At 41.1% G+C, this 13,651-nt stretch overlaps 1 protein-coding gene across 1 annotated transcript in view; it reads right to left on the reverse strand.

The window, feature by feature from the left end:
• The window catches only part of PCYT1B (phosphate cytidylyltransferase 1B, choline), a 42,932-nt gene that overhangs the window by 13,590 nt on the left and 15,691 nt on the right, over window positions 1–13,651 (reverse strand). Inside the window, exons 4-6 of the mRNA XM_067545293.1 lie at window positions 10,480–10,631; window positions 8,648–8,726; window positions 974–1,116 (exon numbers count right to left, since the gene is read on the reverse strand). Coding sequence (XP_067401394.1) covers window positions 974–1,116; window positions 8,648–8,726; window positions 10,480–10,631 — 374 coding nt within the window. The remainder of the gene's footprint in view (window positions 1–973; window positions 1,117–8,647; window positions 8,727–10,479; window positions 10,632–13,651) is intronic.

Below are 13,651 nucleotides of genomic sequence, written 5' to 3' on the forward strand. Positions count from 1 at the left end.
CACAATGGCTTTTCCAGTCACTAGCGTGAATAAGTGAAGTCCTTCTGTAATATGTATGGCACAGTGCAGAGGAGCATTTCTGTAACGTTACTTTCACGGGGCTATGATGCTAAGACTTGAAAGAGAAAATGGAGGAAGATAAACTTAGGTTTCCTTCACATCTTTATCCTTTTTCCGGACAGTACAGGCAGCTCTGTCTTTAGAAGCTGCTTAATTTGAAATACTGCATCCCCCAGTGCAATCCTCAGCAACTTTTATACTGGCCAGCTTTTATACTGGCTCTCAAACTTGCTCCATTCGGCCTAGGTTTTGGATCACATATTATAGGACCTGACCTACTGTTCTCTGACCTCTGCAATACCTGTCAAAATGTGGCTCACCATAGATTTCCTTGTTTTTCTGTGCTTACATCGGTTCCTTTAAGCTTACTTTAATATCTTTGTTTTGGATGTAATTGCTTTGTAGAGGAAGAAAATGTATAATGAAGCTTGTGTTTTCTACACCTTTTTCTTCCAGTCTCTGGCATTTGGCCACATCACAGCAGCAATAAGGAAACAAAGTCAAACTCCAGGCAGTTTTTTGGAGAGATTGTGACTGCCTTCCTTACGTGACTGGAAGATTTTTTTCGTGGCAGTGTTATTAAATTAACAGCAGCTCCATGAGAAGTATGCAGTAGTTCAGAAACACAATGGAAAATTGGGAGCATTGGCTTTACTTAAAAAAGCTAGTTTCCCAGAGCAATGCTAAATGGTATGATGTGTGAAGCTGATACTTACCAAGACCTCTTAAAAATAAATCCTCAACACACCAATATTTCCTAATTCATTTTTCCCTTAGTTTTAACCAACTCCTGCTCTGTTCCAACTCCCATTTCAACAGCAGAAGAGGCAAATTAACATCTCTTAACCCCTGCTCCAGGTTTGGGTTTCTAATAGAAATCCTGTTAGAAGAGTGAGAATATGTGCTTACTTACATTTATAAAACTAACATTCAGCTCTTTGGCTGTATATCCTCTTTGGAGGTTGCGTCGGGCATAGACGTCATAGTCTCGTACAATTCTAGTGATTATGTCTGAGGTTGAGATACCTTCAGTTCTCTGTGTTGGTACAAACATTCCTGGTGAAAGTGGAAAACAAAGAGAGACAATAGGAAAGAGTGCCATGACTAGACACCACAGCAGTTGGGCAAGGATGAATGTTGAAGCCTGAATGGCCCTGTGGTTAAGGTGCCTAATTGGGAGCTGAGAAATATGCAATGACATTCTGAAGCTCATGGGAGTTTTGCCATTGACTTCAATAGCACTGGGATTTCACCCATGTGTTCTAAACCTGGGTCTGCCACAGGTTTTCTGCACTGGACCTTGGAGAAGTCACTTAATTGCCTTGTGCTTCGTTTTCCCAGCCTGTAAAACTTGGACAATATTTGCCTGAATCCAATATTTGCCTGATAGAAGATGTTCAAATTGGGCAAATTGTTATTCTATACTGCTGTTCTCATTCCCTTGGCCACTCGGACTCTCACATACAGCAGAGATTCTTCATTATGCTGAAGGGGGAATACAAAGTAAGCGTTGTTTGCTTGTATTCTTTAGCAGGAAGAGGAAGTATAACCGAGGTGGTGAAGAGGACTACTCTTTATTATCACTAGCTTATTTCCTCAGAATATTTGACTAGTTTTTAACCATTTGCCCTTAAGACTAGTCCATGTGTACTGTTAAATAAAGCTAGAGGCAGAAGCAATAATAGCAGTAAGTGTGAATAAATACATCTCTGTACAACATTCAGTGAAATAATACACACCATGCAAAGATGCAAACTCAACTCCCAGAGCCACTGTCTGGCTTAAAAAGTAAAGATGACTATTAGGCATTCTAAGCTTTCCAGCAGGGAAGAGCCAAATGGTTTAGATAAAATAATTCTACTGGTCAACCTGGAATAATTGTGGTCTTTTGGGGCAGGGGACTGGTATTTTTTTTTCCAGGTAATGGCTTGTTTATGGAGTGTTACTTGCTTGGAGACAGAATTACCTGCTGGAGTTATTTCTGTAGTGTTAATTGACTGCAGCTTAAAAAAACTGGAAAGGCATCTATAGCCTTTGATAAATGCTTTTTGGTTATGCATAAATAAAAATAAATTAACTGAGTAAATAAGGCTATGGATTTCAGCAGGAGCCAAGCAGGTACCTGTCATTGTTCATCTCTACCCACATCAGCTGCTATTATCATGAATTACTGTCGGTGATGTCAGGAGATTTGTGGGTTATTAGACCATGTTTAAAAAACAAACAAACAAAGCATAAGCAACAAGAAAAAACCAAGCTTTCCCGCAAGCCAGCCAGCAGGTGGAAGGACGGTAATGACCTAATGAGGCAATGGAGATGCAGGTTAAGGCACCCACTACAGGAGTCTTGGGACTGTGGAGCTCAGGTTTCACACTCTGGCTCAAAGGGAGAGCAGTTTGAACGCACTGTTCTTGAACTGCTAAGAAAACTCTGTTCTCCCACCTTCACCCATAAGAAGAGTGTCCTAGAGAGGGAAGGAGGTGTAAAATATTAAATAATAAAAGGAGGAGAAGCTCAGGGCCTTGTCTGGCCCAGCCTTAAGTAGACCATCTGGAAATGCAAAGGACACTTGGTGGGAGGGCCAATAGAAAAATCATGCACAAGCAAACCAAATAAGGGTCCAGATCCAACCATTTGTTTTAATAGTTTATTTAGGGCTGCAAGAAATTACCATTCTCATTTAGAATTGAGGTTCAAGATAGGGGATGACATATACAACTGCAATATGAAATTGCAGATGATATGAAGTTGTGAGACTGGATTGGAAATAGTCTTGTGAAATAAGACTACTTACTACTTAACTTCTTAAAAGGGTTATACAAATATTAACTAATCAATCCTCACAATGCCCCTATGAGGCAAGGAAGCATTATTAGCCCAATTTCACAGGGTTCAGGGAGGAAGCAGCAGCCTCTCATAATTTAATGATGAACATATCTTTTTTACCTTAAACTCTACTTATTTGCTAAAAATAGATATTTTTAATCATAATCACAGTACTCTCCCTATCATGCTTTTCAGTTGCTAAGGAAGCTATTTCGGGAAGCAGTAAAACACATTTTAGTGAAGGAAACTTTAACCATAGGTTACAGATTCAAGAATGCCCATACAAAATAAGGGTTACAATTGATTTAGCTTAGACTGCATTTTTAGCTAGTTTCACAAACAGATCCTGGCAGGTAATATTGGTAGCAGAGCAATGCTTATGTTAATGAGTACCTCTGGCTTTGGCTTTAGTTTGTTTAATGTACTGCATGCTGGGTGATAACATAAGAGGACCCCATGTTTCTAAAATGAAAGTGGCTCTTTATTAAGAGAACTATTTGCAGACATGCTGCATCTGCAGCTAGCATTCTAGCCATGTGCACAGAGACTTGACTTCCTGGCATCTCCTCCAGTAACCCTCCTGTAATCCGTGTCCCTCCTTCAAGTTCCATGCAGCTTGCTACAGAATTGAAATGATTTTATCATCTTAAACAAAACTATCTTTACAATAGATCAAGAATCACCCCTCCAACTATCTGTTGCCTGTCCTATAGTCATTCTGTGTGTGAACCTTCTATTGTTGTGCAACGTAGTTTGGTGCAAGTGCAGACCATCCAACAGAGATCTGCAGTGAGTATAAGAGTGGATGGGAAGGGAGCTATCTGCCCTTAATTTTCTTAAAAGGGAAATTTATGCTGGTTGGTCATTTACTGAATGGTCTTAACTGTGATTAGGTAAACAAGTCATATTACTGACGGGCTGTAGGGCAGATAACCTTGTAAAAGTGATCAATAAAATTAAGCATAGTTCAATTCGACTTTCCAATCTATTGCATTTCTGTAAGTCAACAATTTAAAAACTTAAGGATTTTCTGAGCACACTGCATAGTAGCTTTAAAACTATATGGTTCATTTCTATTAAGGTTCTGCTCATATATTAAATCTGATTGTCTCCTTTTCTTCCATTCCCCCCACCTTTTCTAATGTTGTTTCTCATCAGAGCCAGACTCCTTTCCATGGTGTTGAAGACCCAACATGCTGCAGAAAAGATGGGGGTGGGAGGGGGGGGGGTGGCAGACCATGAAGAGCCTATGTAAGGAGCTGTACAGTCCCCATACACTGCACTGTTGCCCACCAACTCGCTACATGGCAGTGTGAAAGGGGTGATGGAGCTAAGGAAAGTGAGAAGTGTCAACAAATGGGCTCACAACTATGCAGATTGGTTGACCAGCCCCTTCTAGGCAGGGAAGATGCCTTGCTCTCAAATGTTGTCAGGGATATCACATGAGGAGATCGCAAAGCACTTTACAAAAGAGGTAGGTAGCACATGGGGAAACTGAGGCACAGAGCGATGTGGTGACTTGCCCGTGGTCATACAGTAGGCCAGCGGTAGCGCTGGGAATAGCAGTGCTCTATCCACTTAGCCATGATGCTCCACTGTCTTGGGGAACAGATTTCATCCCCGCTACCCCATCAGCGATCCCTCGTGCACACCTGCTTATTTCTGTTATCTTTTGAAACCTCTCAGCCACAGCCAACTTGAGATTTTTAATATAAAATGAAATCTGCAAGCTGGGCTGGCCACAGGAGCAGGAGGTGTGTAGTGCTGGGAAAACCTATAGACATAGCACTGATTCCAACTACAAATAATGGCCATTAAAAAAAAATTGTAAAGGCTTTTTCTGCTTCCTTTTTAACCAAATGTACCTGAGAAAGAGCTAACTGCAGTTACAGGGGAAGAGTGCCAGGGCGTGAAATATGTTTTAAAGGTGCAATATTATGCAATTGTACCAGTAACCCTTTGTGATGGGGACAGGCCTTTGAAAGCTGACCTTGGTCACGTGACTTAAATGACTAAATGAAATTTCAATTTCTTGTCAGAACTTCTGTGTGTCACACCTTTGTTTTACCGAGTAATGGAGAAGTAAGTGCTGGTTCCATGCAGCAGCTCCTAGATCAGACCTCGCTATTAGCACTTGCCAAATACTGATTAGTAATGATACTGAAATGTTTGACTAATATGCTGTTAATCTGTTCGTTTTTGACAATGTGCATTCCTTGAGGAATCAGCACATAATTAGCCTACCGGTCACTGTGTATTGTGTGTTCTCCTTTGTGCTCAAGCCTCAGAGGTTGCGAGTCTGTTACAGCTGCCAGTGTGACAGCCTGGCGCTTTGGCTCAATTTGTAGAGGCTCATGCTTTTAGCTCACTTCAAAGTAATAGTTATCAAACACAGTGAGCGTTTCACTTAACACTTGTAAATTACTGGATAGTAGATTTTTAGGCTCTAGGAAATTCTATTTACACAGGCTGGGAAGAGGAAAAAGTCTCAAGTGCCTGAAACAGTCTGCTCCTGAGAGCTGTAGGAAGAAGGTTTAATTGCTTCTCTCTTCTGCATTGTTCATTGTGTTATGATAGCTGCTCATGATAGAGAGGCTTTTGACATCACAATGGTTTAATTTTTTTCTCACTGGGCCCAATCCAGCTCCCATTAAAGACAAATACAAAGACTCCCATTCACTTCAGAGTTGGACTGGGACCACTGACTCTAAATCCACAGATCACAGCAAATCATTTGTCTGACATGGAGGAGACAGGTGAGAGAGAGCAGACTCAGCAGAATACAGTGAGTCAGTGAACATCACAACTGTAACGGCAGCAGCAAGGCATTTAAAGGGTTGATTTAAAAAAAAAAACATTTAGGATGTAAAAAAAGAGCAACATCCTATCATGATAATGTTAATTTAAAATAGTAGGTGTATCTAATCTCCCCAGAAGGTGGAATATTCTGCTAATTGTATGACTTCAAAGTGGCATATGAAAGAGGAGGGAAATAGATTTTTGCCCTTTATTTTTGTCCTTTTATGATGCATAAAGAAGGCTCGAAAAGTGTACTTGTTTTTTTCCCTTACTGATTTTGGCAATAGAAATTGAGGCCTTTTTTGCCCGTTTTTCATGGCAGACTCTATGAATGAACTTCCGTAGCAGAGGCAGTCCAATATGGACCTCCCAATACTGATCTAGTTTACCTGGGCACTGATTAGATGCTATGGTGCTGGGTACTATAGAAATAAACCCTTTTAAAAATATATTTAATGGGTTTTTTTGCTAAAGAAAAGGAGAGGGAAAACTGCTGGTAAATAAAAGAAACTCAGGGCTTATGAAAAAGCTGATGTTCCTATGGGAACTTTACCCATGCTGTGCAGTGGCCAGATTTTCAAAAGAGCTCATCTTGCTTCCAGTAGGAATGCTTCAGCGTTCAGCATTTTTGAAAATCCAGCTACATATTTAGGTGCCTAAATGGGAGCTGAGCTCTTCTGAAAACCTTGCCCATTGTGTTTATACATGCTACGCTCACCAAAACTATGCAGAAAGAACGTTATTGAGGCTACAAAGTCAAGCACTCAAAAGGCAGGAAAAGCCAGAATTAAGGTTGTGTGTTCAATCTTAATTCAGCTCTCCATGAAGATAGTTAGATTTCTATGAAATTCTGCCAGAAACCTGGCAGGTTTCCAACAGAACCCTTCCTTCCAGAAAGATTTTAGAACCTGGCTGGTTTCCTACCACCTCACCTGCTGGCGGCTCAGCATCCCATGTGGTAGACTGAAGGGGACCCAAGGGCTGGGAGCCCCAGCTCCTCAGCAGTCCAGATTTCCATGCACCCCAGCTTGCCAAGTTTCAAGTTCCTGCTCCAAAGTATAGGGGTGCAAGAGCTTCTCAAAGAAAAGGTCAACAGAATTTATTAACATGGGCAAAACAATGTTATTTCCTTAGCTTTGTTCTTGGAAACGGCCAAGCCATTTTGGCTGGAATGTTTAAAAAAGAATTCAGCCTGAGGCGGATACCTAGCATGGAAAATTTCAGCCCAAATGACTATTGTTTGATGAAGTTATAAAGAAACCAGAAACATGGTCTTACAATGGGAAGTGTTGGGCAACCTTCAGAATAGGTGGTGGTACCAGTTCTGCCTATAATATTATTGGATAATATATGCATTTAACAGCATATACATACAACAACATTCTATCTATCTAATCTAGCTAGCTAGCTATCATAAACTAAATAGTTAACAAGACAAGTTAGAAAATACTATATTCTTCAGTGGCCTTGATTCAATATTGGGTTATGCCTATGGCTGCTGGGCCCTGGTGGTGAAAAGTTGGCCTCAGGAGGGGTGGGAACTGCACTGGCACAACTGCCAGTGGCCCTGGAGATAACCAGGACAGCTCCAAAGAGAACAGTGTTAGCTGAGGACCGGATATGGCCAGAACAGCTGGAGGGCACACTGATTCAGTGTTTCTTGAAGACACCTTCCACTGGCGGGGCTGCTACCAAGCCCTGATCAGTTTCAGCATAACCTGACAGAACCCACTAAGGCCACCCTACTGAGTCCCAATGGACCAAGTAAGGGAGCAAATTTTATACTTGGGACTCTGCACTGAGAACACCTAACACCCAAGGAATGAAAGCTACGCTCAGCTGGTCTCAATTGTTGCCACTGGGCCTAGAAGAAGAGGTGGGGCTTGATTCTCCACTGCCTTATACCTTTGCAAAGTGACTGAAAAGTGTCATCAGATCAGATTAATCCATTCGCTACAGCAGTGATGTGCTTACACTTGCAAATGTAAATGGTGCAAGGCAGTGCAGAATCAAGCCTGCTGACTGTGTAGCAAGAATGGTTACTATTTGCTCCATTTAAAATCATAGAATCATAGAATATTAGAGTTGGAAGGGACCTCAGGAGGTCATCTAGTCCAACCCCCTGCTCAAAGCAGGACTAACCTCAGCTATATCATCCCAACCAGGGCTTTGTCAAGCCTCAGCTTAAAAACCTCTAAGGATGGAGATTCCACCACCTCCCTAGGTAACCCATTCCAGTGCTTCACCACCCTCCTAGTAAAAAACTTTTTCCTAATGTCCAACCTAGACCTAAATTAAGGTTCCTTTCTGTTTTATATGTTTGAGCTGGACTATGGTTGGAGAGAGAATGTGAAAAGAGGCTCATGCTCACAGTAGGACATGAATGAGCCTCTTCCTCATTTATCCTATGGCCACTTTACCCTCCTTTAAGGCCCCATTTAAGGTGCCAGAGTGGTGTGAAGGGCCTTAGTGTAATGAGTATCTGGTCCTAATGATTTTTAATGGCTAACGATATGCTTCCCCTTAATAGAAATCACTCTTGTGGGTCAGAATAGAGGTGCACCTTAGCCTAGGCAGGATAACCAGGTGACTGAATGTTGCACATGGTACCATTGGTACATGGGACGTAAACTCCTTTTCCTGCACTTTAGTGCTGCTTATGACCCACTACAGATCAGAACAGTAACCCAGGCAGGAATGTTTCATGACAAACTGAATGGCTCCCTGAAGTTTATAGTAACCTATTTTGGTTTATCCAGCCAAGGGCATCACTGATGGTTTCAAGGTGTGAACCTTTCTGCTGAAGTCAGCAGCATTTATATATTGACAGGCCATCAGAGAATGTGTGTTTATCTCTGCTTTTCCTCCTCCAGCAGCTATAGTTACGAGGCAAGTAATGTAGGTAGATGGGCTTTAAATCAAGGCTGAAATCGAGAACGTTAAAATGGAAAATTGCCCTCACCTGCCTCCTTTATGTGCTTGTACACATCATCCGAGCCAGCGGAGGAGTATGGAATGTCATCATGGGCTACAAAATCAATCTGCAAAAGATACAGAAGAAACGATCAGATGCAGCCATCATTGAATCTGCATTGGTTTTTGGAAGGGCAATTTCTTTTCTGAGCTGCATCTGCCTGCCTTTGAAATTTTCATCTGAAAGGTACTATTTAAAACATTGCAATAGGTCTGGGGCTGCAACAGAGCACACCATGTGGAATTCTGCTAGAACACAGGACTTTTGGCTCCAAGAACACAGGTGTAACATACCCTGGGTCTGTGTGATGTCGTCCTCTACGCACACAGGATAAGGGACCTACTGCTGATACTGTCCCCTACAGGAGATCTCCTTTAACTCAAGTGGCAAAGAGTTGACTTTTAAAACTGAAAGAGCAGGATTTATATTTCCAGCTCCCCATGTTTGTGTGTATGTGTTTTGTTTATCTAGCAGCCGTCTGTCAAACTGTAGATTCAATACAAAGGAGTACTTCACTTGAATAAAGTGACATTTGGGTTTATATACACTGTAGGGCACTCAGTAAGGTGTAAAAAGACTCACATGCACTTGAACAGGTCTGAAATTCTCTCCATCAAAGGACATTGACACAGATACGTACTTTGGACTGATTACAGCACTCACTGAAATCATTGGAAGATTTGCCCTTGATTCAATGGGAGCAGCAGGAGCAGGACTTTATTCAGTATGTATGGACCAGATGTTTAAAGTCTATTCCATTTCTGCACCTGCAATTTGTGGGTGCAGTTCAAGGACATCATTTCAGAAAATTCAGGGGAAGGGGCAAAGTTCTGTCAGTGTATAGAAGATTATATGTGATTGTATTATATCCTGCAAAATCTGGGGGGATGAAAACCAAATGAGGAGTATATAGAGCTATGAAAAGTTTGAAGGGGTTAAACCAAGGTCCGGGGGGCAGTTGCCCCTCTTGCCCCATAACAAATGATGACCATGTTGCAGCTGATTCTTCAGTAGCTCTATGCCACCTGAGGATCCCCCTATGCAAATCATTCCAAGAACACCAAACAACTGGGCCCTAGGTTTCCTCTAACTAGTGACATATATAGTTTATTGCTAGAATAATCTCTCATATCTGCCCCTGAACATTAATGAACAAAGAGTCTTCATATTTATTACAGTTAAGCTAACAAAAAATATCTAATCATTGTCCACTTGTTTGATCCAGATGAGGGATACCACCATGATCTCTTGTCCTATTTCTTTAATCCAAATCCTAACTTTGGATCCGTTCTTAGTACTTATTTGGTGAGTCTCACTTGCCATGACATCAAGAAGATAAGGTGGACTTCACTTATATTATAGCCCTGGCAGTTAGACTTTAACTGTATGAAAGAACAACTGAGTTGTTCTCCAAACATGGGAGCACCTGGCAAGCTGTGGGCATTTTTAATCCTTAGTCACTTTCTAACCCATGGGAAGTCTCACGATATAAATCCCTGATGTGGGCTTAGCTCCAGAAGGCAGGGATCTGAGAAGAGTGTCCTGTATCATAGGTCAGTGAGTTAAGTTTACATTACCGAGGTGCTGGTACTTTGAGTCAGTCTCCGTGAGACAGAATACCTGCCCACTTCTATTTACATTAAAAAGAGTAAGAGAACAGGAAGTTTTCTGAGGTAGAACTGCCAGGTGATTTGTCATAACTGGCTGTCGGGAGTTGAATTACTTAACTTATTCCAGCTAATAGAATTTCATATCCTTGGTATGTGTTCCCAGCAGTTAATTTACAGAGGGAAGGGAAAGGGTCTGGGGAAGAATGGTACCTTATGTTTTTCTAGGAACTCCGGTGTGAGTGTCCATGGAGCATCTCTGATGACTTCATCTACGTAGCGACAGTGTCTGAGGGCCTCGTACCGCTCAGTTTCATTCATTACAGTGAAGCCTTTGAACTTGTGGGTTAGATCATCACTGCAAACTGACATATAAACAATCAACAAAATATTTCTATGTCAACTTTGCACAACTAGCGCATCTGACTGGTAAGAACTTTCTGATCAATATCCTTGTTTTAAAGTTGTTTCTTGAGTTGCATTCTGCAGGAGAGTAAAGAGTTAAAAGCTGGACAAATGGTCAGGTCTAAGTTACAGGGAACAGGGTCATGGCACAGGCAAACCTTGTTTCCGCTCATTGGTATGAATTCTAGTTAGTCTGTTCTCTCTCTTCTTTTCTTCTCTTCCTGGCCATCTGTGCAGGGGATGAGGCTAACAAAATAACTATCACCACTCCTGCACAAGGCCAGGGTGGGAAGAAAGCATTATCTTCCTTCCCACCCTGGCATGCCTTTACTTCAAAGAATGTTAGTGTAAAATTAATAGGTTTTAAGGTTATGTGCCTGCCCCTCTGTATGGTAATCCTGTAAACAACAAACAGGGGCGGGTATAATTGTATTCGTCACGTAGTTGTTAATATTCATTTTATAAGTGTCAGTGTAACCAAATAAGGGTCTATGGGGAGTAGCTGAAAACGTATACATTTACATACTGTTATGGATAAAAGAATTGTCAAGTAATCCCCTCGTTGCCCACTCGCGGCATCGAGATGGAACGAGCAGGCAATAAAGGGTTCTGTCTCCCCAATCCACCCCCGGGACAACCTGTTTGGTTATTTCTAACACATTCAATTTTCAAACCAAATAAAAATCTGCATCTTTCTGTCTTTGGAACAGAGACAAGAACTGCGCACTAAATGGGAGGAATGCTCTGTAAAGTTCCAGAAATTTGCCTACGCATCTCTATATCACGGTTGGACAGTTATATTGAAACCACCACAAATGAATAGCAAGCAAATGCCATTATAGTGGCTTGGGCTATGGGTTTAGCAGATTTCACAGGATGTGAGGTTGGGCCTGATCAGTATTCGAACAGGAAATCTCTAAGGAAAACCCAGGTGTGGGGTTATAAGAGGCAGTGTGTTCTGGAGGAATGTTTCATAGGATGTGGACTCAGGAAGATCTGTATTCTAATCTTGGCTTTTAATATGCTGGGAAAATATGTCTATGTCTGAGATAGGGGTGTTACGGGGATCAGTTAATGTTTGTACAGCATTTTGAAGGTGTAAAGAACTATACACATGCTAAACATTGTTACTACTGCAGGGAGGGTGGTTGATGACTCAGCAGTTGGACACTCTCCCCTCTACCAACGCTGATCTAACGCCTCAGCGTGGTGCTAGTTGATGCTCTTCTGCTGAAAGTGTCATCTTTTGAATCAGATGTAGAATAGAGGTTCTCAAACCTATGATCGTTAAAGATTTTAAGGCGCTTATACATAAGCAGGAGGAGTTAGTTAGCATAGGAGTCCTCGCCAAATTCTAACTCAGATAATTATTTACTCATCTGGACTTTCAAATGGATAAGTGATGCCTTACTCCTATTATGTAGTTGTGGTGTATGCTGGCAACAAATATGCCATAGGTCAATGCATTTTCAATAGGGAGTGGAAATATCCCTCTATGTATTTATTTTTATTTACAGTCTGTAAATCGCCTTAGGATCTGGTTCTCCCGGAAGAGAGGTGATCTATCAATGTTACTGATTATCAGGAGGTAGCAATTTTTTTAATTGATTTCTGATTTGTAAAAAAGTATATTTCCTTTTAATTGTGCCTATCCTCCTATGGTATACGCCTATTAGTCACCAAGGACTTCTTTCTGGTTATCACACTCTTCTGGGCCTATTAGTTTGCAAGGTATTTATGAGATCTATTTTAATGGCTTACTTTAAAACAACAACAACAAAAAACAACTTAACTCCAAACAATCCTTTCCACAACAAGAAATAAGACAACAAGCTGCACACAGTGAGACATATGACGCCAGATTCTGGTGCAGCGCAAATTTTATGTGGAGGTTGATGGTGGACAGTTTTCCACACCCACTGATGAATATGGCTGAAAGCTTTCTCCCCACACAAAGAGCAGTGGGGTGAAATCCTGGCCCCATTGAACTCAATGGGAATTTTGCCATTAACTTCAATAGGGCAGGATTCCACCTAATCACTCCCTCCCTAGTGTGAGACAGAGTCCCCTAAAAGGAGCAGCTCACCGATGCACTCCCACTTGCTTTCCCTCTAGTCTCTCTGGCTCCAGTGCTCTTAACTGTTTCCTCCATTATTGAACAGATCTTCCCCCTACCTCCATATGAATTGAAATAATTGAAGGATAAAACCAAAGTGTGAATAAGAACAAGATGCTGCCTTTCCAATTTTTTTTTTTCAGAGATGAGGCAATGATACAAAATAATGTCTCACGTTATTTATTTGAACGTTTCAATGAACTCACTTGTAATACTTTGTTAATGTTTGAGGAGTGGAGTTTTGCTGTCAAAAATGTTTGTGAAAAACAAATTTCAAAGCAACATGAGCTAATATTCAAAGACATCGAACCTTAAATACACTTGTGCAAGTATTCACACATCATCCATGATCCACCATGATTCATACAATCATCCAGTCAGGAAACAAAAACAATGCTTCTCTGACATATGACAACTTTGGAATGTATGCCAGCAATCCAAAGAGTAATATATTCAAAAAATTTCCCTGAATAAATGAAAAAGAAATCAAAATCAGCTCATGGATGTTTTGTGATCTGAAAAATATGCTAAAATCATTAACTGGATTATTAGTTATAGATTATTCACTCATCTCTACCTTTTTACAATACTGAGACTGTAAATAAAAAAGAATACTCGTATGGAGACATTCTACCCTCAGAGTCATGCAGGCTGCTCCCTTTAACTAGACTGGGAACTGTGCATGCAGCTGAAGACAGAGTTTGATTTGACTTTTACTTTGACGTAATTTGAAGATTGATTATTTTTTTAAGGTGTAAAATACCATCAAGATGGGAAGTTGTGCTCAAAGTCATACTAAGGAAACAGCTGTGCCCATTCCTCTGCTCCTGCAGAACAGAGGCGAAAATCCAATGAACAGATGTA

The sequence above is a fragment of the Emydura macquarii genome, unplaced genomic scaffold (genome assembly GCF_026122565.2).
Source record: "Emydura macquarii macquarii isolate MOO-44397 ecotype Brisbane River unplaced genomic scaffold, CSIRO-AGI_Emac_v2 contig_1043, whole genome shotgun sequence".
Classification (NCBI taxonomy): domain Eukaryota; kingdom Metazoa; phylum Chordata; order Testudines; family Chelidae; genus Emydura; species Emydura macquarii.